The sequence below is a fragment of the Pelodiscus sinensis genome, chromosome 3 (assembly GCF_049634645.1).
Source record: "Pelodiscus sinensis isolate JC-2024 chromosome 3, ASM4963464v1, whole genome shotgun sequence".
NCBI lineage: Eukaryota > Metazoa > Chordata > Testudines > Trionychidae > Pelodiscus > Pelodiscus sinensis.
This window is the reverse complement of record NC_134713.1, coordinates 35,431,752-35,455,361: the sequence shown is the minus strand read 5'-3', so window position 1 is coordinate 35,455,361 and position 23,610 is coordinate 35,431,752. Positions and strand designations below refer to the sequence as shown.

Here is a 23,610-nt window from a genome sequence, read left to right as displayed (position 1 = left end):
CCTTAATCTCCTCTTTTTCTAAACTGAAAAGGCTAGTCTTTTTAATCTCTCTTCAAAGGCACCCATTCCAAATCCTAATAATTTTTGTTGCCCTTTTATGACCCTTTTTCAACACCAATATATCTTTTTTGAGATGAGGTGACTACATCTGTATGCAGTATTCAAGATGTGGGTGTACCATGGACTTATAGCAGCAATAAGAGATCCTTTGTCTTATTCTCTATCCCCTTTAATTATTCCTAACATTCTGTTTGCTTTTCTGATTGCTGCTGCACAGAGTGGATGTTTTCAGAGAATTATCCAATCCAAGAGCTCTCTCGAGTGGTTACAGCTAAATTAGTCCCCATCCTTTTGTATGTATAGTTGGGATTGGTTTTTCCAGTGTGCATTCCTTTGCATTTATCAACATTAAAACTCATTTTTCATTTTGTTGCCCAATCACCTAGTTCAGTGACATCATTTTGAAGCTCTTCACAATCTGCTTTGTTAACTTTCTTGAACAGTTTAGGATCATCTGCAAATTTGGCCACCTCACTATTTACCTCTTTCTCCAGATCATTTATTTATAAATATGTTGAATATCCTAGAATATCCATATTAAGAAATACCAATTGGCATTCTATTGTTTAACAGTGTAATTAATTGTAGTTCATTGTGCGAGTTACCTGTGATTAATGGAGAGCCCTAATCTTAACATTTGTTATGTTTGAAAATTGTGAATATTTTTATGATTATTTCATTTTGAAATGAAATATGCATTTGAAATTCAATTAAAAATGCACAAAACCAGCATTGTTCAATTTTATTTTCTTAATTAAAAACTACCTAAAATATGCATGATTAATAAGGGGGGAAATCCTAAATTTATCAAAACTAATTAATGCATTAAATAAAGTAACTATCTGTAGTTAATTAATTGAATTGGGGGGGGGGGGGGGGTTTCATAGACTTGAAAGCCAGTAGAGATAAACAGACTTTCTGTACATTGCCTACTGAATAGCCTGCTGAATAGGCCAAGGAGTCTAGCATGTAAACAAGTCATAAACTCAAACAAAAGCCAATGAAGGTTGTTTCTAGTCAGCACGTCCTTCAAGATTTGAACTCCAGCTAATCTCATCTTCTCACACCTCATTTTTATTCACATATTACAAGAAGAAAAACAAGCTTTTCTTTTTTAACTCCCAATCCATTTTTCAACTTTGAATGAATTAATCATTTAATTTAAATGAATTAGCTGAATAAAGAAGAAAATATAGTCTATTCACCTGCAGAAGAGACTACTGCAGTCAAAAGCAGGTGTTCACCCAAACCTGGTTCCAGGTCCTTAGCCAGTGGTTTCCACTAAAGGTTACAGAACTAGCAGGAAGCATGTTTTTTTTAAAATGTAGTTCAAATTACTTTTTACAGATTATAGTGAATTTAGTCCTTAATATAGGTTGCCACGTTTTCACATTTTAAAGAGGTTTATTTTGAAAAAGAAAAAAATAAATGTTTATCAACCATGACTAAATTTAGGCAACAGAACTAGAAGATGGTAGTGCAGATCAAGATTATTTCAATCAGCCCAATACAGTTATCAAATTAGAGCACATGAAAGTTGCTTTTATCAGGAAGTGCTAAGAGCCAGATTATTTTGATTAAATGGGAGAGGCAACACTTATTCCCCATTTCACTAATATGGTTATCCAATTTCTGGCCAAAATCTCAAAGGATCAAAATGTCAGATCAGAAATTTGGAGCCAGATTTTAAAGGTGCAGTTGTAGTATCTATGTTCTATATTCCAATGAAAACTGAAGACTTGAAATTCAGCAGGCTCCCCTAGAATCCCAGTATAGACTGTGTTTTTTGTAGTAGTGTTGCATTGAGCTGCAATAACATTTTTTGTTTGTAGGTTTTTGATGAAGCATTGGAAAATAAATTTTATATATTTAAGCTGTATAATTTGCAAGATAGGGAACAAAAAAATAGCCAGTTCCACCTTCCAGCAGATCCCAAAGATTAGCTTTTATGGCACACTGATGTCAGGATTTATGGGCTTAGGGGGCTATTGATGCAAGAGGAATACCTAACTTAGGCCTGGTCTACACTACAGAGTTAGATTAATGGAAGCTGTCTTATATTGGCTTATTTCTAAAAATTGCTACACTACAATATTGCTCCTGCTTGTGCAAGTCACCTAGTATACTGACTGAACAACTTCATCTCTGAAAAAGGTGTGACAATTTTGGTCAATATGGTTTTGTCAATGCTGCATTAGCATTGACACTACATTGCTTACATCAGACTGGCAGTTAAAAGACCAGAAGCCCACTGTGCTGAGCTGATACTCAGAGTAGTAGCATTCCAGCTGCCAGGGTCATCACCTGATTGGAATTTAATCAGCGTGGTTGGGCTTTTTTATGGATTTGCCAGTTGCCCAAAAAGTTCTTTAATCTGTGAGGGGTTTTTTTTCCACATAGGTCTAAAGCAACATTTAGTAATAGTCACAATACACTGGGATATCTAAGTTAAAAGCTTCTCTGTCCTGCTAAAGGTGCTGCAGTACTCCTACTTCCACAGCTTAAGAAAACTGTGCTAACATTATCTAAATGCATTCTCTGTAGATGCTGTAAATAACTACTGAGGGGTATGGGTTGCAGCAGCCTTGCCCAGGGAAGGAAGAGGGAAAGATTCCTTCTATCACAAATTGAAAAATAATAACTCTAGCTGGCTGCCTATCCTGGTGGAGCACTCCAGCTGCCAGTGCACTATCATGCCTCACACTGACAGTTAAATTATTGCAAGTGTAAGCAGGGTCTGAATCAATGCTTCCATTACAGCAGGTTGGAACGGGAAAGAAATCCTGGATGTGTTTATGTAAATACAGTTTGCCCCTGATTTGCTTAGATGTGTTAGATATTCAGCTGTTACAATAGTGTTTTGCTCATTGTAACCAGTTTGGTTGTCACAGAGTCACAAACTGTGTTGACACTAAATTCAGGAATTTTGAGATATGATCACCAGTGCTTGCAGTTATTGTAGGAATGCAGAAAAGTCAGTCTGTGTTTAGCTCAGTTCAAAAGGAGAGAGAATGTCAGTGTAAAGAACCTTGGATACACAAGGTCTCACCTGCCAAAGCTTTGTGACCTTATCTGGGGGAAGAGTAGAATGCTCTGAATCGGCAAGCTACATGCCCTCCAGGTGTGAGCTATAAGATGGGTTCAACCTGTTCCCCCCTGCACTCTATTCTAATGATAGAACTAGAGCATATGCCATAAGGAGTCTCTTTATTAGTTTAAAATTACTCTAATGTATGCTGGAATTTCTTGTGGCTGGACTGTACTTTGGGCCAAGAATTGAAATCACTAAATTTGGCCCAGAGCCAAATTCACCACAAGCCAGTGAAAGATGCTGACAAGTGGTTAGCAGAGTGTCGGCAGCACGATGAACAGCCAGCAGAGTGACAATGGAGAAGCAAAAAAGCAGCCAGCAGGACAGCGATGGAGAGATGTAAAGAGCGGCCAGCAGAGCAACAGCAGCAAGGTGAGACAAATGGCCAGCAATGCAGAGAGCAGCTGGATGGTAGTGACTAATGGAGTAAGATGCCTCCTTATCTCCCCCCACTCAGGATGAGAGGCGAACTCTGCAGATGCACCTCTGAACTCTGGGTTTGTCCTGACCAAGGACAGCAATTGTGAGTGGTGTGCAGAGAAGGATTGGGCACATGAAGGGGACATTTACATTGCTGGATTTAACAAGTCAAGAGGAAAAGGACAGTGTCCAACCTACTTGGGGTAGGACTGTTTCTCATGGTTTTGGTTACAAACCATGTGTTTTTCCCAAATTAATGACACACTAGTTCCCTCCCCTTTTATTAAAGGTTTTTTTTCTCCACTCAGACTCTCTGCTTGGAGTGGGGAAGCATTGCCTCTCAGAGGCACCCATAGAGTATTGTGTGAATTTCCCAGGTTACTGAGTGGAGGCTCACACCAGTTTTATGTTGGATGGATGCAGAGGAACCCTTAGATATTGAACCCAGTCCTGGCTGCTGCTGGTGCTACCTGGCAGAAGACTTACACAAGCACTCTTGGTGAGGGTGCACAATACTGACAGAAGGTGCAAGTGCTAACCTGCAAAAACGTTTTAAGTACTGCAATAGCCACAGGTTGATCTAAGTCAACTTAATTTTGAGGTGTAGACTTACACCCAATTTCCACCTCCCCAGTAGGAGTTGGGAAGGTAGGACCCCAAGAACCACGATCCTTTCCCAGCATAGGGCTGGCCCCCTTCCCCGGCCTGAAAGCACAGCAGCCTCCATACTCACTTCTTGGAACACCTTCCAGAGGCTCCTGGCTACAGCTGCACAGTACTGGGAAGAGGCGAGAGGACGCTGCCAGGCCCAAACTATCTCGCAGCCCTGATTGCCTGCTGCAAGGTGAAGGAAGGGCCCCTGGGAGCTGCTCACCTGGGACAGGTGCAGCTGGGAGGGATAGAGGGGTTGTCCATACAAGTGCCTGATGTTTTTACACACGTCAACGCCATGATGGGTTTATTATTCGGGCCCCAGTGGCTTTGCCAGACTGTGCGAGAATATTGTAGTGCCTTTTATTCCCCACCTTCACTTCCTATCAGGCACACACAATAGACGCCGTTAACGTGCGGCGCCGCAAAGCGCGGGGAAGTTTTCGCGACGGTCTGGCAAAGGGAAGAAGCCCGAAGGAAGGACCCTTCTTCTTTTTGGTTCGGCCGGGGGAGGAAGATGGCGGCTGGGGATGTGAAGTCTGTGCTTTTCGTGTGCCTGGGTGAGTGCGGGGCGGCCGCGCAGGGGAGAGAGGGGCCGTTCCGGGGCAGCAGCCGCAGGAAGGGCGGGCTGGGGAGGGGTAAGAGTAGAGCCCGTGCCCTCCCGAGTAGGTTCCCCCCAGCTCCCCAGGAAGCAGATGAAGGTGAGTGACTCAATGGAGGGAGGATAGAGGTGCACCCTGCGTAGCTGAGGAGCCCCCTGCTCCTTTAATACGCAGTTCGAGTCTTTCCTATCCACGTTCCCCTTCCTAGTCTGCTTGCTCACTCCACTCCCAAGGAGCTGTGGTCTGTGCCCAGAGGCCTTGATACAGGGTCATAGTACGTGTAGCCGCAGGCTACATGTTCATGCTTAGTATCTCCCCGATAGAGTTTGCAGCGAAGGTTCTGGTTATGATACTATCGTGTTTTTATGGGTGAGCTATTTAATGGGGCAGAGAATATGCATGTGTGTGTGACACCAGGTTTGGAAGAAAGGCTGTAAACAAACTTCTGAATTTCCTGAAATAAACAAGATAAACATCAGTGAAGAGAAATGAGAAGAATTTCACTTAGAAATAGGGATATTGGATATATATTAGATAGCATGTAATTTGATGCAGTTACATAATTACTGAATTGTAGTGGTTACATGACTATTCAATAGTCCCTGGGAGTGGGGTCAGCCCTAGTAAGCTCCTAGCCCCGCTCCTGGAGAACCTCCTGCCAGGTCCCGCTCCTACATCTATAAAAAGCATCTCCTTGCACAGACTGGCACAGAGCATCCTCTGTCCGCGAGGAGCTTGAATCCACCAGAAACAGAGGCTGCTGCTGCAGAGCAGCCTTTGCAGTGGCAGCAGCGCCGGGGAGGGTGGGGTGAGTTGGTGGGTCTGTGTTGTTGATGCTCGGGGGAGTTGGCTCCTTGCATGTATCAACTCCTGCCTGCCCCCCTCACTCTCCTCTCTGCTGCCTCTCTATCAGAGGCAGCAGCACAAGAGTGGGGATGGCATGCAGATCCTGTGCTCGTGGAGAGACTGCTTAAAAGCCGTCACCCCCCCCTTGCTGCCTCTTATTCAGAGGCAGAATGGTGTAGGGAGGGAGGGATACATGTAGCCAGCAGGTTTAGCTGATAAACCTATGGTTATCGCTTAATCGTGTCGTTGTCTACACACTGACATCATAATATAAGAGTGTGGCAAGCTAAGATGATCCTTGAGAAGGCCAGTCTTCATTTGTTAAATTAGACCTGTTATGAAACCATATCTGCCTTGTATTTATAATGAAAAATTGATATTCATTACACAGCAAATTACAGTTTAATGTCTTCTGTCTACAATTAATTAAACAGCTAATAACCACTAATAGAGCACCTCTAGATTGTAAACTCTCTGGGGCAGGGACATGGCTTGCTCTGTGTGTTTAGCTCAGTGTTAAATAATACTAGAGAAATTTGGGAATGGAGAGAATAAATCATATTAACTATTTTCAGGGAAGGATGAATAAAGTCTGAAAGAACAAGTGATTGATCTGAAATGATTGTAATGAATGTTAACTCCCTTGAATGTTTTCCTTATATTAGTTACCCAAAGAGTTGGAGTCATATGACAACAAAGGCTGAATGATGTGTGGGAGAGCTTATTTTTTGTAATAAATGCTGACCTGTCAGTTTCATTCATTTAAAATATAATTTTAAGACTGAATTGTGCTTTCTTTCTGCCATTGTTGAGTTTTGTGGTGTTTTTCTACAGGTTTTACCTGCCTTAACCAGGACTCTCTGGTCTGGCAACATCCATGGTCTGGCAGGACCAGGGATGTTCCTGGACCAGAGAGCCCAGGTATAGGGAGGTCTGGCCATGGGGGCGGCAACTCACCAGGGAGCCCCATTGGGGAGGGAATGTGTGCAGAGGGGTGGGTGGTGTAGCAGAGACTTCTCCCTGTGGCCAGGAGGTAGTAGGGTTCAGCAGTGGCCGCAGAGCTCTGGCCCCAGCTGCAGCCAGGGAGCTCCAGCCCCGGCTGCAGAGTTTGGGGTCCCACAGTGGCTGTGGAGCTCCAGCCATTGGAGCTTGGGGTCTGGAAATGGCTGTGGAGCTCTGGCCGCAGAGCTTGGGATTCAGCTGTGGCTGCAGAGCTCTGACTGCGGAGCTTAGGTCTGGCTGCAGCAGCTACGGAGTTCCAGCCTGACTAGCCATGGCCAGGCAGGCAGTAGCAGGGCCAGGCAGTAGCCCTAGCTGGGGCGGAGGCAGGCAGCAGAACAGCACAGGCCATGTTGGGAGAGACCTCCCCTGGTATGGAAAATCCCCTCGTTCAACTTGTAGTGGTCTAAAATTTCCTGTGCTCTAAAAATGATCTTGATAGACTATTAACATTAAGTATATGTAATATTTTATTCAAAGAATAAAACTGAGAGTCCAGTCAATTCAAAATTATAAATGTTATTTTTAATCCACACTTTAAATATCTGAAACTTTCAATAATTCAAGTGTTCAGTTGTCTGAGGGGTGAAACAGCCTATCATTTCTGAAGATACTCCTATGCTCTTGAGAGTTAATTCCACAGTGTAAAAGGGTTCAGACAGTCAGATTGTTTTCTTATGCATTTGTTTCGGAAAAAAAAATAATAGTCAAATATTCACTTATCTGCTTTCTGTTTATAACAAGAGAAACTGATATTCATTATGCAGCAAAATATCTAATTAATACATGCCTAATTAGATCATTGCTGATTTTTTTTTCTTCTCAGTGAACTATAAATTAAACATACAACAATGCAAATAACCCAAATACATAAAAGAGAAATTGGGACTGAGAAAAGGAGAACAAGTTGAAGTTTTTATTTAATTTAAGGGTAGACTTTTTAAAAATATATATATATATATATATATTCTTTTTACACTTGTATAGTATCTTTTGTTGTAGGTGCTCATCCATTAATTTTCCTAGTGCCAGTAACTGGCAGATTATACCCTACATGCAGATTGTTAAATTCTGTGTGTCTTGTAGTTGATTTTATCCACAGGCATGCGACAATTTAGAGCTCCTGTGTTCTTTCCCTAACTTTCAGTTGTCTGCTCTATTCTCTAATCCCAGGGTAGGCAATAAGCAGCCCACAGGCTGGACGTGCTTTACCATGTCAGGGTTAACCCTGGCAAACTACATCCAGCCCCCCTGAGTCTCTTGTTGCCTACCCCTGCCTTGCTGTATGTTTAGGAGTAATAAACATTATATTTTACATAGTGATTGAAAAGCCTCAGCCATATGGACAATAGCTTACTAATATAAACTTAGTTCTTTGCTTGATGAAAGCTGTAGAAATAATCACTTTTGTTTTCTGCTTCAGGTAGAAGGGATTAAGGGGACATGTCCTTACTATTAAAAAGTAGTGAAGAAAAAACATACCTTCTGGAGAAAACTGTTATGCAGTCATTTGGTTTCCTCACACATGAAAATATTTTTTTAACCTTTTTATAAAAGCTTTTGCAGCTGTATTAAGTTATGATCACAGAAACTCACATAGCAAGGATGTCAGCCCAGATATGTATTTGAACAGGAGGCCCTGATATACTGCCAAAAGTGTATTTGGTGATGCATTAAATGATACTCTCCTCCAATAAATACTGGAGCAATGACTTGTCTTAATGCCTCTTTACACTAGAGAAATTTGCTCTAGGGTAACTGCATCTAAATCTAAAATGGGGTTTACACAGGTGCAGTTAACTCTGGTAATTTCCAATTAAGTTGCATTGATGTAAACTACCTCTGTAAAATCCTGTTGAATTGGTTAACTGGTTCTATGTAATATGGAAAAGGTTGTAGAGCAGTTTTTAAACTAAGGGCTGGGTAAAAGCCGATGGGTGCGGAGATGCACATGGATTAGACAGAGACATCTCTTAGGGGAAGGTCTATTAATAGAGATTTTCTATGTTCTAGTTAGGAGTGGATGAAAGATGATAAAATATGGGTCAGATCAGATGAGACAATCAAATGAAAAAGAATCTAACACATCAGGAAATGGCAGACAGATAAATTTTTAAAGTGCTTATACACAAATGCTAGAAGTCTAAGTAATAAGATAGGTGAATGCCTCGTTTTAAAGGCGGATATTGATATACAGTAAACTTCCGATAGTCCAGCACCTTTAGGACCCAGGGGGTGCCGGATTATCAGATATGCCGGGCTGAAGAGTCTGGGGTGGTGTGGGGGGGATACCACCACAGACCCCCTCATAGCCCCTCCCCCCCTTCCGATAGTCCGGCTGTGCCTCAGGCATCCCCGATTCAGCCGCTGCTGGTCAGTTTCAGCAGCAGCTGAATCGGGGACGCCTGTGGCAGAGCTGCTCTGCCCAGGGCTTCCTGGAGTCAGCTACTGGTCAGTTTCAGCAGTGGCTGAATGGGGACTGCTGGGTTGCTGCCGGGTTGGTCCCGCAGCCCTGAGGGGCAGCGCTACGGGGCCTATCAGGCAGTACTCCAGCTGCTCTGCCCCCAGCTTCCCCGATTCAGCCGCTGGTCAGTTTCAGCATTGGCTGAAACAGGGAAGCTGGGGGCAGAGTAGCTCCAATGGTCCGGCTGCCCGGAGCACTTCCGGGTTCCTGATGGTGCCGGACCATCAGGAGTGCCGGACCATCAGATGCCAGACCAATGGAGTTTTACTGTAATTGTCATTACGGAAACTTGGAGGAATGAGGACAATCAATGGGACACAGCCCTACTATGATACTAAATATATTGAATGGTTGTGCTGGTGGGGGAGTGGAACTATACGTGAAAGGAAATGTAGAATCAAATGAAGTAAAAATCTTAAATGAGCCAAAATATTTCATAGGATCTCTGTGGATAGTAATTCCATGTTCCAATAATAAGACTATAGCAGTAGGGATATAGTATTGACCACCTGATCAGGAAAGTGATAGTGATTATGAAATGCTAAGGGAGATTAGAGACTATCAAAATGAAAAACTCAATAAAAGTGGGGGATTTCAACTATTCCCATATTGACTGCGTACACATCACCTTAGGACAGGATGGAGAGATGAAAATTTGGTTCTGGAATCCACAAGAGGAGTGGGCAATTCTTGTTTTAGTCCTCTTGTTTTCCCACCACAGGGATGTTACATTTTATTACATTATGGTCACTATTTCCAAGTCCAGGTGTATTTACCTCTTGGACCAGATCCTGCACTTCGCTTAGGACTAAAACAAGAATTGCCCTCTCCTCTTGTGGATTCCAGAACCGGATTTAAAGAACTGGTCCTACTGCCCCAGTAGAAACAGCCTCACCACAGTCCCAGCTGCCCTTCTCCCCACCTGCCCTGCTGCTGCGTGGATAAGTGGGTAGGAAGGGAATTCCCTGGTGAACTCCAGTGGGGGCGGGGGGCTAAATAAAAGCTTGAGGCATGGTCTGGCAATGTGCCACGGCCAGACAGAGAGAAGTTCATGACCAGTTAGCAGACTGGCACCCCTGTCTGGTAAGTCTTGCGGGGCTGGAGCTGCCCCCTGTCCATGGCAGAAAGGGATCTGCTCAAAATGCTGGGTAAGGATGATGATCACTAGTTGATCTTTTACATCCTTAATGTAAACTAATTTTTATAATGATGCTGTGCATGAGTATTAACAGGAACATATTTATGTACTGTAAACAGCGTATGAGGGACATTAAGCTCCTTCATCTGTGAGATTCTGACCAGTTGTAATCCTTGAAAAGAATCCATACACTTTTTAAGAGTTGGTGGATGGCTTATAGATGCTTGTATTTCCCCCTACAGTAACATTACTTTTTTCTTTGTGAAGAGACCACTTCTAGGAATATAGTTCATTCTTCATATGTGCTGTATTCATGATGTCTGCAAAATTTGTATTGAATTTTATTTTATTTGGGCAAGGATGTGATATTCCCAAATATTTTTAGCATTCTACATTGTTTAAGATTGTTTTAAGAGTGAAAAATGCAGCTCAGGTGGACCATGCTGGGGATTAAGATGAATACTTTAAACAAACTTTTACAAATCATCCAGTTAATCGTAGTCAGAAATATATTCTATATGTTGTGAGTGCATCGGAAATACATGGGGATGAGAGTCATATGAAGTCCCTTAGAACAGTGTTTTTCAACCAGTGGTATGAGTACCCTTAGGGGTACTCGAAGTCGGGAGCGTGGGGGAGTATGTCAACACAACTGAAATTTGGAGAAAACTGAATTTTTAAGTTTTACAGCACTGCTTTATTTTTGTACTTTTTACACACAATTTTCATTGCCTGCTCGGCTACAATTAAGTTGTTTAAACAAATGTGTTGCAATGGTAGAAAAAAAATGTTATGTCTGAAAACTGTAGCTACTGGAGGTACTTTTTTCTTTTTTTTAAAAAAAAGGGGGGGATACTTTATATCTTTTTTTAAAAAAGGGCTGAGAAACGCTGCCTTAGAATTTCCAGACTGTTCTGAGTAAAACTATGAAAGACAGAGACAGAAACTTGGTGTTAACATTCATTTGAGACAGAGTTCAAAATTCTACTATTTCAGTTATGGTTACAGAAAGTCTTTCTGGTGGGGGGAGGAGAAGCAATGTAATTACACCATACAGAAGGGGAACAAGATTCGGGATTAAATGCAAGTGATGTCCCGTATGTGGCAGGCTCCATGGTGCAGTTTCTTCACTCCCCTCATGTACTGAGATGGAAATAAACATATTGCTCTAGCAGCATTGTCTTTACTGGCAATGGATTCACCTAGGGGATTTGATAAAATCAACTGTTAAAGAACTATGTGAACTACAATCCTGTCCATGCAGACTTACGCTGGCCAATACTTTACAACCAATGTCTTGCTTCTTTTACTATAGATAAACTTTAGTTCCATCTCTTGTTTTTGCAGGGAACATTTGCCGATCACCCATAGCAGAAGCGGTTTTTAGAAAACTTGTAACTGATGAAAACATTGAAAATAAGGTCAGTCTTTTATTTTTACAGTTGCCAAAATATACTTTCTTCTAACTAGTCAGTATTTATATAAACTGTGTGAAGAAAAACATAAACATTTGAATTTGTTTTTCTGTAGTGGAGAATAGACAGTGCAGCAACATCTACTTATGAAATAGGAAACCCTCCTGATTATCGGGGACAGACTTGCATGAGGAAGCATGGCATTACCATGAATCATATTGCCAGACAGGTAGTGTACTCTTATTTCCTTTAAATGTGTCTCTGTATGTGGTTCTTCTGTTGCAGTGGATGACAGACAGTGGTGCTGTTTCTGACTGGAACGTGGGGCGCTCCCCAGATGCAAGGGCTTTAAGCTGTCTAAGAAATCATGGCATTGAAACAGCTCATAAAGCACGGCAGGTAGAAAAGAGTATATTTTATTTCTTGAGGAAATTAGTAATTTTGTTCAGCGTAATACTCATAACAATCACAACAGCCATTGTTGAGTATATGGCGTGTCAAATTGAATATTAAATATTAGGAGAGATTGACTTTTAACTATTATGTGATATTTTCAAAAGTCATCAGCATTAGCTTTACTTTTCTAGTTGAAGTAAATGGGAGGAAAGTTAGGCCAACAGTTGAGTGACTTGCAACTTTTAAATCAGGGGTGGGGAACCTCAGGCCCCCCTTGGCATTAGTCCACCCTGGCACTCCAGCTGCCCCTCCCCCTGCTTCTCACTTGTGTACTCCCCCCTACTGATTTTTCTGTGGGTCAGTGGCCTCCAACCCAAAAAAGGTTCCCTACCCCTGTTTTAAATATTTAACATTCTTTCTATGAGGCATATTCCTTCTGTTTTGAATAGTTTTACAATGTCTTGTCTTCTGAGTCCCATGCATTTTGGAAGGGTAGCATTTATATTGTACAGGTCTAATGGAGGACCTGGTTTGCACTCAGACCTGGTACTGCTGCTCTTAGGATCAACATTCTTTGAGTTGAGGGAACTTCTACCTCTCACTAAGGCAGGGATGGGCAATAAGTGGCCTACAGGCCAGATACAGTTCACCAGGTTTGTTGTTTGGCAGCCCACCAGGGGCTGTTCTTGGCAAACCTTGTCTGGCCCGCGAGCTGCTTGTTTCCCAACCCTTCATTAAAGAGCTCAGACCCAAGAATGAAAATCATCTTCAAAGGAAACTTACAAATAGATAATCTTCTTAAACGTACGTTGGAGCATTCTTGTCAAGAATCAGAGGTGCATCCTTCACCAAACGGAAATACTGTCTGAAATTTTCTGCGTATATTTCAAGTATTACACTCCAGAGAGAAATGCCTTGAAATAAACAGAACTTCATGTATTTAAATGACTTACACATTCAAATGAATGCACATAACTTATTTCCATTAACTATTCTGTGTGTATGGAATATTCCTTTAGGACCTGATCTTTCCTTAGTTTGAGTTCATGTCACTAATTCTTGCATTTGACACAAGATCAAGTAGTGCTGTTAGCATCTTTCTTTTCTGTTCCCTTTAGAATTTTTGGTAGACCTTAATAAAGGAGAAACTTAATTTCTCCTTTTCTAAAGAATACATGCATAGTTCCTCTAAGCTTCTGATTACATTTCTTCAGTCATACTAATTGCCCTCCATTGATCTTTCCAGTCTCTAATTTTTATGTAATAACCCAAACTGAATTGAACACAGTACACTATTACAAATTTGCCTGTTTTAATATTAGAACTAGATTTTCCATTTACAGGTAACAATTTTTTATTTTATTTTTTTTATTGCTTGCAAGCAGCATACTTACATTTATTTTTATATTAGGTCAGTGGTTCTCAAACTGACCTGTGAAGCCTCAGTGGTAAAACCTGCAGAGGTCTTCAGGGCTCTTGTGAAAATCCTCCTTTCACATTACCACTTGAATCAAAAAGAAACCATGTCTCAAACATACATGCACATGTGCATTTTTAATGGCTGCTTCAAATTATACTTTGTCGAGTTTTTTAATATAAATGCAACCATGAACAAGTTTGTAGAAATTCCCAGAACAAAATTGTAGCTTGACCTGGAGAGATTACAGCGAAGTGAAAGTAAGGCAATAATGAGTTTGATAAAATATATTTCCTGTCCCTGACTATATAATTAATCACAAATATACTATTTTGAGGGGATGATGAGAAGTTGGCAGTGTATGTCTGAAATAGCTCACTATGTTAGTAATTATTGATCCAGCTGGAAAATGATTGAATTTTTCAAAGGCACGGGCCTTAGGTGTTTAACTACTGACTTGAGAGACCCAACTGTTATTTATACCTTTTGAAAATCCCTCCTAATGGGTTCTTCTGATTCTCTGCTGATGCAGATGGTGTGAGACCATGACTAGCAAAGGTCCTGTAGGAATGGGGAAGTCAAAGGTGCAGGCAAAGAAGTATCGAGATAGACAAGCTTAGAGAAAAGTCTTGATCTGAATTTTGTTTCTTTGTCTAAAAATCCAAGGAAGGAGTAGAGCATGTGGATATCTTTTAGCGCAGGATGAAACTACAGTATAGAACTAGTATACACACAGGTAAACATGATACATTGGATACAGTATGGTTTTTGTAAAGGGAAATCATGCCTCACCAATCTGTTGGGATTCTGCTTTTTTTTAATTGGTCTAGACCTTGCCTGAACTGGAAAATCTTTTTCAGTATAACTTAGAATATAAATGTAAACTAGTGTGGTTATACTAGTATCACTGCTTACTTGTGCAAATACAAGACCTGCTTTTTAGTTTTGTGTGTCAGTTTGAAATACATTTACTTAACCGGACACTCTTCTGGAATAAGAGTATATACAAGGTTGTCTGTGAACTTCTATTTGTTATGCAGATGAGCCCTTGCTTGAATTGCATTAGACCAAGGGTGGGCAATAAGTGGGATGGACGCAGTTCACCAGGATTAGCCCCAGTGGGCTGCCGAGATTGTTTAAGTACAGCTGCTCACAGCTTCCATTGGCCATGGACTGTCATTCCTGACCAATGGGAGCTGCGTGGAGATTGTAGGTTAAGGTTTTAACTTACATTTTGACAGGCGAAAAAAATCTGGAAAATGTTATCAGTTTATGCTCTTTAACCAATTCATAGAATACTAGGACTGGAAGGGACCTCGAGAGATCTAGTCCAGTCCCCTGCCCTCATGGCAGGACCAAATACTGTCTAAACCATCCCAGGTAGACATTTATCTAACCTACTCTTAAATACCTCCAGAGATGGAGATTCCACAACCTCCCTGAGCAATTTATTCCAGTGTTTGACCACCCTGACAGTTAGGAACTTTTTCCTAATGTCCAACCTAAATCTCCCTTGCTGCAGTTTAAGCCCATTGCTTCTTGTTCTATCCCCGGAGGCCAAGATGAACAAGTTTTCTCCCTCCTCCTTATGACACCCTTTTAGATATCTGAAAACTGCTATCATGTCCCCCCTCAATCTTCTCTTTTCTAAACTAAACAAACCCAATTCCTTCAGTCTTCCCTCATAGGTCATGTTTTCTAGACCTTTAATCATTCTCATTGCTCTTCTCTGGACCTTCTCCAATTTCTCCACATCTTTCTTGAAATGCGGTGCCCAGAACTTAACACAATACTCTAATTGAGGCCTAAACAGCACAGAGTAGAGCGCAAGAATGACTTCTTGTGTCTTGCTCACAACACACCTGTTAATTCATCCCAGAATCATGTTTGCTTTCTTTGCAACAGCATCACACTGCTGACTCATATTCAACTTCTGGTCCACAATAACCCCTAGATCCCTTTCTGCCATACTCCTTCCCAGACAGTCGCTTCCCATTCTGTATGTATGAAACTGATTGTTCCTTCCTAAGTGGAGCACTTTGCATTTGTCTTCATTAAACTTCATCCTATTTATCTCATACCATTTCTCCAATTTGTCCAGGTCATTTTGAATTATGACCCTATCCTCCAGATTAGTTGCAGCCCCTCCTAACTTGGTATCATCTGCAAACTTAATAAGCGTACTTTCTATACCAATATCTAAATCGTTGATAAAGATATTGAACAGAGCCGGTCCCAAAACAGACCCCCTGTGGAACCTCACTTGTTATGCCTTTCCAACAGGATTGTGAACCATTAATAACTACTCTCTGAGTACAGTTATCCAGCCAGTTATGCACCTACCTTATAGTAGCCCCATCTAAGCTGTGTTTACCTAGTTTATTGATAAGAATATCATGCGAGACTGTATCAAACGCCTTACTAAAGTCTAAGTATACCACATCCACCGCTTCTCCCTTAGCCACAAGACTCGTTATCTTATCAAAGAAAGCTATCAGATTGGTTTGACACGATTTTTTTCTTTACAAATCCAGGCTGGCTGTTCCCTATCACCTTGCCACTTTCCAAGTGTTTACAGATGATTTCTTTAATTACTTGCTCCATTATCTTCCCTGGCACAGAAGTTAAACTAACTGGTCTGTAGTTTCCTGGGTTGTTCTTGTTTCCCTTTTTATAGATGGGCACTATATTTGCCCTTTTCCAGTCCTCTGGAATCTCTCCTGTCTCCCATGATTTTCCAAAGATGATAGCTAGAGGCTCAGATACCTCCTCTATCAGCTCCTTGAGTATTCTAGGATGCATTTCATCACGCCCTGGTGACTTGCAAGCATCTAACTTTTTCTAGGTGATTTTTGACTTGTTCTTTTTTTATTTTACCTTCTAAAACTACCCCCTTCCCACTAGCATTCACTATGTTAGGCATTCCTACAGACTTCTTGGTGAAGACCGAAACAAAGAAGTCATTGAGCATCTCTACCATTTCCAAGTTTCCTATTACTGTTTCTCCCTCCTCACTGACCAGTGGGCCTACCCTTTCCTTGGTCTTCCTCTTGCTTCTAATGTATTTATAAAAAGTCGTCTTATTTCCCTTTATTCCCCATAGCTAGTTTGAGCTCATTCTGTGCCTTTGCCTTTCTAATCTTGCCCCTGCATTCCTGTGCTGTTTGCCTATATTCATCCTTTGTAATTTGCCCTACTTTCCATTTTTTTATGACTCCTTTTTATTTTTAGATCATGCAAGATCTTGTGGTTAAGCCAAAACGGTCTTTTGCCGTATTTTCTATCTTTCCGACACATCGGAATAGCTTGCTTTTGGGCCCTTAATAATGTCCCTTTGAAAAATTGCCAGCTCTCCTCAGTTGTTTTTTCTACTTGGGTAGGAGTTTAACCTATAAATATTGCTTCTGAATTTTGTCTATCTGATTCTTTACACACAAACCTGATTCTGTTCACACAAAATCCTGTTTTTATACACAAATATTAAGACAGTGGCTAGGCAAACTTATTACGTGTTATTCACAAACAGGGAGGAACTAATACGGGAAGTAGAGGTGGGTGGCAACCTGGGAAGCAGTGATCATGAGATGGTAGATTTCAGGATCCTGACCAAAGGAAGAAAAGAGAGTAGTAAAATACATATCTTGGACTTTAGAAAAGCAGATTTTTATTCCCTAAGAGACCTGATGGGTAGAATCCCCTGGGATGCTAACATGAAGGGGAAAGGAATCCAGGACAGCTGGCAGTATTTTAAAGAAGCCTTATTGAAGGCACAGAAAGAAACCATCCCCATGCATAGCAAGAGAGGCAAACATGGTAGGAGACCGGATTGGCTTACAGGGGAAATCCTTGGTGAACTTAAGCACAAAAAGGAAGCTTACAAAAAGTGGAAACTTGGACAAATGACCAGGGAGGGGTTTAAATGTATAGCTCAAGAATGCTGGGGGGTTATCACGAAGGCGAAAGCACAATTGGAATTGCAACTGGAAAAGGATGTGAAGAATAACAAGAAAGGTTTCTACAGGCATGTTAACAAGAAGAAGGTGATCAGAGAAGGTGTGGGGCCCCTACTGGATGAAGGTGGTAACCTAGTGACAGATGATATGGGGGAAAGCTGAAGTACTCAATGCTTTCTTTGCCTCTGTATTCACGGACAAGGTCAGCTCCTGGACTAATGCGCTAAGTGACGCAAGATGGGATGAAGATGAACAGCCCTTGGTGGGTAAAGAACAGGTTAGGAACTATTTAGAAAAGCTAACCGTATACAAATACACGGGTCTGGACTTAATGCATCTGAGGGTACTGAGGGAGTTGGCAAATGTCATTGAGGAGCCTTTGGCCATTATCTTTGAAAAGTCATGGAGATTGGGAGAGATCCCGGATAATTGGAAAAAGGCCCATCTTCAAAAAGGGAAGAAGGACAATCCATGGAACTATAGGCTAGTCAGTCTTTCTTCGGTTCCTGGAAAAATCGTGGAAGGGATCCTTAAGGAATCCATTTTGAGGCACTTGGAAGAGAGGAAAGTGATTAGCAGGGCTTGACAAATAATGCAATCTACTCGCCCGTGGTGAGTAGATTGCAACCCGGAAGAGCTGGGTTCGGGTGATCTGCTCATGTGCAGATCGCCGGACAGAGCAGCTGGCGAGTGGGGTTCGATGCGGTTCGGCAAGCCCTGGTGGTTAGGAATAGTCAGCATGGATTCACAAAGGGCAAGTCTTGCCTGACCAATCTGATTAGCATCTATGATGAGGCTCTGTGGTCATGGGAAAGTCAGTGGATGTGATATACCTTGACTTTAGCAAGGTTTTTGATAGTCTTCCACAATATTCTTGCCAGCAAGTTAAGAGAGTATGGATTGGATAAATGGACGGTAAGATGGATAGAAAGGCCGGGCCCAGCAGGTAGTGATCAGCGGCTCGATGTCAGGATGGCGGTTGGTTTCTAGTGGAGCGCCCCAAGGTTCAGTTCTAGGACTAGTTTTGTTCAATATCTTTATTAATGACCTGGATAAGGGGATGGATTGCACCCTGAGCAAGTTCGCAGATGACACTAAGCTAGGGGGAGATGTAGATATGCTTGAGGACAGAGATAGGGTCCAGAGTGACTTAGACAAATTGGAGGATTGGGCCACAAGAAATCTGATGAGGTTCAACAAGGACAAGTGTAGAGTCCTGCATTTGGGAAGGAAGAATCCCAAGCATTGTTACAGGCTGGGGACCAACCAGCTAAGTAGTAGTTCTGCAGAAAATGACCTGAGGATTACAGTGGATGAGTAGCTGGATATGAGTGAACAGTGTGCACTTGTAGCCAAGAAGGCTAATGGCATATTAGGGTGCATTAAAAGGAGCATTGCCAGCAGATCCAGAGATGTCATTATTTCCCTTTATTTGGCTCTGGTGAGACCACATCTGGAGTATTATGTCCAGTTCTGGGCCCCCGACTACCAAAAGGATGTGGACGCATTGGAGAGGGTCCAGCGGAGGGCAACCAAAATGATTAGGGGGCTGGAGCATATGACCTATGAGGAGAGGCTGAGGGAGTTGGGTCTGTTTAGTCTGCAGAAACGAAGAGTAAGGGGGGATTTGATAGCAGCCATCAACTTCCTGAAGGGAGCTTCCAAAGAGGATGGAGAAAGGCTGTTCTCAGTGGTGTCAAATGTCAGAACAAGGCGAAATGGTCTCAAGTTGCGGTGGGAGAGGTGCTGGTTGGATATTAGGAAAAACTATTTCACTAGGAGAGTGGTGAAGCACTGGAGTGGGTTACCTAGGGAAGTAGTGGAGTCTCCATCCCTAGAGGTGTTTAAGTCTCGACTTGACAAAGCCTTGGATGGGTTGATTTAGTTGGGATTGGTCCTGCCTAGAGCAGGGAGCTGGACTTGATGACCTTCTGAGGTCTATTCCAGCTCTGATTCTATTCAGGAAAAATAATTTCTTCCTCATCAGGTAACTATTTAAAGATAGTGATAGAAATGTAGCCGTGTAGTCTGGTGTAGCTGAAACAAAATACAGGACTATGTAGCACTTTAAAGACTAACAAGATGGTTTATTAGATGATGAGCTTTCGTGGGCCAGACCCACTTCCTCAGATCAAATAGTGGAAGAAAATAGTCACAACCATATATACCAAAGGATATGTGAACATATGTGTTCACTTTTTTTTAATTGTATCCTTTGGTATATATGGTTGTGACTATTTTCTTCCACTATTTGATCTGAAGAAGTGGGTCTGGCCCACGAAAGCTCATCATCTAATAAACCATCTTGTTAGTCTTTAAAATGCTACATAGTCCTGTAATTTATTTAAAGATAAAAATTCTTTTTTTAATTTAGAAGATCAAAACATGATTTAAAAATAAAAGCAAAAATAGGAAGTGGTTTGTTTATGGTGTTTCTGTATGTTAATCCAGTTTTTCAGTACTAATGACAATCTGAACAAGAGTTGTGTAAATTTGAAAGCTTGTCTTTCTCACAAACAAGCTGGTTCATTCAACACTATTACTTCCCTACCATGGTCTCTAATTTTCAGGGGAACATATAAAAATTATTACTGACTTGGTTTACTTTTTACATATTAGTGAGTGGAATGAAAATGTATGTAACTCTGGAAGTATAACTGACCTAGTATGTTCATTTATGTATAAAAAGATTAGATGATAGCTTTTGAAAACAAACTATATTGTGAAAGTGCAACTGATTATTTTAATCTTCATCATAATTTGTTCATCGTTTTGTTAAAACAATTACCATCGATCTGCAGGGTAGCTCTTGCACTCAGAATGTATTACAATTCCTTTTTTGCGTACATATTTATCATTATCACTTGCAAAAGTTACATTTTTTTTGTAGTGTAAGCAAATATATATTTGCTAGAAAAGTTTAAGCAAATCTTTTTAATTCCAGATTACGAAAGATGATTTCCTTACATTTGATTATATACTTTGCATGGATGAAAGCAATCTAAGGTAATGTATGGTAGAATGCTAATAGAACTCTGATTTGACTCTCTGCTTTTGATGGGCCTGAATGCTTTAGTGCCTAATGTGTCTAATTACACTTGGCAGAATTTTTTATATATGTGTATGTATAAAATATATATATGTGTGTGTATGTAATATATTTCAGTAGATGAGGTGTTTTATTTTTAAGCATTTTTAAAAATTTGTTTTAATTTTCTGCAACTGAAACTTTATGTACATCAGACTACATCATATGGTATTTACATCATATGGTATTTATGTACATCATATGGTATTTAGTTACCATAGACACTGATATTCAAAAATTTAAAATTGCATATCCATCAAAATACAAATTGTCAACATATATCAAAATAAGCAATGTAAATATGCTTCAGTCAGATTCAAAGTTCTTTGAGTGGCATCTCTGTGGATGCTCCACTTTAGGATCCCGAAACCTTTGATCAGAGGTTTTGGTAGTGGTGCCTTTTCGGCCTGCATGTGGTCTTTACAGATCCTCGTGTTCTGTACTGATGCTGCATAAGGCTTTACAGGCAAACTTCTCTTAATTCTTTTTCAGCTGCCTACAGCTTGAGACAGAGTATAGGGTGTGCCTGTTTGCCTGTTTTATTCATATTCAGCTGTGTAGTTGTTTTGTACTTTAAAGTGAGAGAGAGAATACTACTTCCCTTTTTTTATTATTTTCTTTAAAGCTGTGGTTGTTAACTGGTGGTCCATGGTGACTTTTTCTGTAGTCCACGGGAACATTGTCCAAAGTCACATGGCATGAGCAGGCGCCACCGTTAAGCTGTTTTACGCCATGTTCACAAGCATGCGGCACGTCATCCATAGCGTCACCTAGGACGCAACTACGTTGTGTTGCCAGTAACTTCTGTCTGAGGCTCTGAGCATTAGTGTAGCTGCTGCCGTCATGCTGAGCGGTTGCTGTGTCTTTCGTCCTGTGCTACCTGTGCTGGAGGTGGTCCTCAAACTTTTTGATTGGCCTTGTGGTCCATGGACTGAAATACGTTGAGAACCATTGCTTTAAAGAAAGGGCGGGGGAGGGGGATGGATTAAGCATAGACTTGAATAATGGGACAGATCCTAAGGCTGAATTTGGGCCTGGGTTCAGAGAACAGCCCTCCTCATGCCAGGGACCTTCTTCATCTGTCAGTACCCTGTCATCATAAGATCACTGTTACCAAGTACTTCCATATGGGAGAGAACATCAAAACCTCTGTCTACAATACTCTTCTGTACTGAGTTACTGTATCCCAGTATCAAGAGTTTCACATTCCAAGTGTAAGGAAGGGGATAAAAGAAGCAAAACATCAGAGTTCATCTTCAAAGAAGATCCAGTTATTGAAGACCTCAGGCCCTGAGTAGAGTGCTAGTTGAGGTTCCAAGTACTTCAGCTACCATGAAGTATATTAACACTTCATCTAAGTCTCATGCCTCAGTGATAAAGAGCTCCTTATCACAAAAAACTGGCTTCAATAAAATCCTCGATATTCGTGTCAGTTCCTCACATGACATTTACATCATATGCACCGGTACTAAATTCAGTAACGCTTCCAGAACCATACAGTTTCTGTATCCTGAGGTCCTGCTGCATCATTGCCACAGAACCAAGTTCTGGTATGCTTCCAGTAACATAAGAATTCCTATATTTGGCAGAGATTGTGGTAGTGAATGAGATGGAGTCTCTGCTTCTTGCAACCCTCTGAATCACTGACTGCTCATATTCATGGGATACCTACTTCTTCAGCTATGCACAAGGAGGGGTTGACATCTGTACACAATCTAGAAAAGCTTTCCAATTCAAACCTTTTGGTTCAAGGTTCTCTGTTCTTTTGTTCCTAGATGTTGTTCTCCATTGTGAATGCAACAAAGACATGATACCAGAACCTTGCTTTCCAACACATGGGGAAACCAACACTGGATCCCTCTCCACTTCCTTGTGATCTCTCTCATTGGCCCAACTGAGATCCATGACCAGTGCACCTGTAACAGATGTGAGATACCTCAGCTCAGTCCACAGGAAAGATGGAAGTCTTTGTGCCTGACGTTATTCCTCTCTCCTCCCCACTCCTGAGCCCAAGGAGATTTGTAAGGAGCAAAAGCTAGCTTGTGTCCCTCACCTTTGTTTGTCAGAAGCTCAGAATGAGTGATAGGGAATGGATCACTTAGTCATTACCTGTTCTGTTCATTCCTTCTTGGACACCTGCAACTGGCTATTATTGGTAGACAAGATACTGGGCTAGATGGACCTTTGGTCTGACCCAGTATGACCCTTATGTTCTTGAGAGCAGAGAAGGAGATTACCTCACTTACAAAAATCTCATTTTCACCTTATGAGACAGCAAGACCATCACTGCTGTTTCTGGCTGATTGTAGACTATTCCAGGATTTGATTAAATGGGTTGCTAACATCCTGCAAATTCCTGAATGTATTGCACACCTCTACCTCAGCATGGGTGGCACTGTTGGTTTAATGAAGCCCTCCTTGAACCAGCCAAGTTCATCTGGCAAACTCCATCGATTCCTGCAACTTCCATAAATACAAGAGTGCTAATTACACAGAGATCCTAGCCTACTTAGTTTTTCACCTTCCAGAACTGGTGGTTCCATTGGTCTTAAGGCTTACTTTTCAAAGAATAGGCCTATCTCGACTTCATCATCTCAGCCTTCAGCATAATCCAGATGTCAATTTTTATTGAGACTCCAGACCACCTAATGACGAGTTTGTCAGCTCTATGATAGGATCCCTCTTCCTGAGTTGGGGTACTGCCTCTCTATTAATAGCATGAGAGGCTATTACGTCAGACAAGTGGGCTTTGGAGCCAATTTCTTCAAATTATAATGTCTAGTTTACCTCCATCCCTTCCTTCCAACCCATTTCCCCATTCCTCTTCAAAGGCCTTTTTTGTGATCGTTTACACAGGAAATTTCATTACTCCGAGGTCTAGGGGTCATCGAACCATCCCATTTTGACACAGTGGAAAAAGTTCTATTCAGAATACTTCGATGTCAAAGAAAAATGGGGGTTGGAAACCAATAGTAGATTTCAGACATCTGAAATTCAGCATAGTGTCTGTAACAGCTGTAATTCGCTCCCTGGAATTGGGAGGATGGTTTGTGATCATCAACTTCAAAGA

General features: G+C 41.4%; 2 protein-coding genes across 7 annotated transcripts in view; one reads left to right on the top strand and one right to left on the bottom strand.

Moving 5' to 3' along the window:
* Window positions 1-4,463, bottom strand: part of SH3YL1 (SH3 and SYLF domain containing 1) — a 103,331-nt gene extending 98,868 nt beyond the window's left edge. For both annotated transcript variants that reach the window (XM_006130966.4, XM_025188605.2), the window contains exon 1: window positions 4,305-4,463. In XM_006130966.4, coding sequence (XP_006131028.1) covers window position 4,305 — 1 coding nt within the window. In that variant the 5' untranslated portion in view covers window positions 4,306-4,463. The remainder of the gene's footprint in view (window positions 1-4,304) is intronic.
* A 125-nt stretch (window positions 4,464-4,588) lies between these two features.
* The window catches only part of ACP1 (acid phosphatase 1), a 29,990-nt gene continuing 10,968 nt past the window's right edge, over window positions 4,589-23,610 (top strand). Inside the window, exons 1-4 of one of the 5 annotated variants that reach the window (XM_075923564.1) lie at window positions 4,589-4,782; window positions 11,619-11,692; window positions 11,972-12,085; window positions 20,397-20,458. In XM_075923564.1, coding sequence (XP_075779679.1) covers window positions 4,740-4,782; window positions 11,619-11,692; window positions 11,972-12,085; window positions 20,397-20,458 — 293 coding nt within the window. In that variant the 5' untranslated portion in view covers window positions 4,589-4,739. Of the gene's footprint in view, window positions 4,783-11,618; window positions 11,693-11,801; window positions 11,916-11,971; window positions 12,086-17,654; window positions 18,054-20,396; window positions 20,459-23,610 lie in introns of those variants that run through there. The other 4 variants (XM_075923566.1, XM_075923563.1, XM_075923565.1 and 1 more) reach the window with 4 other exon arrangements.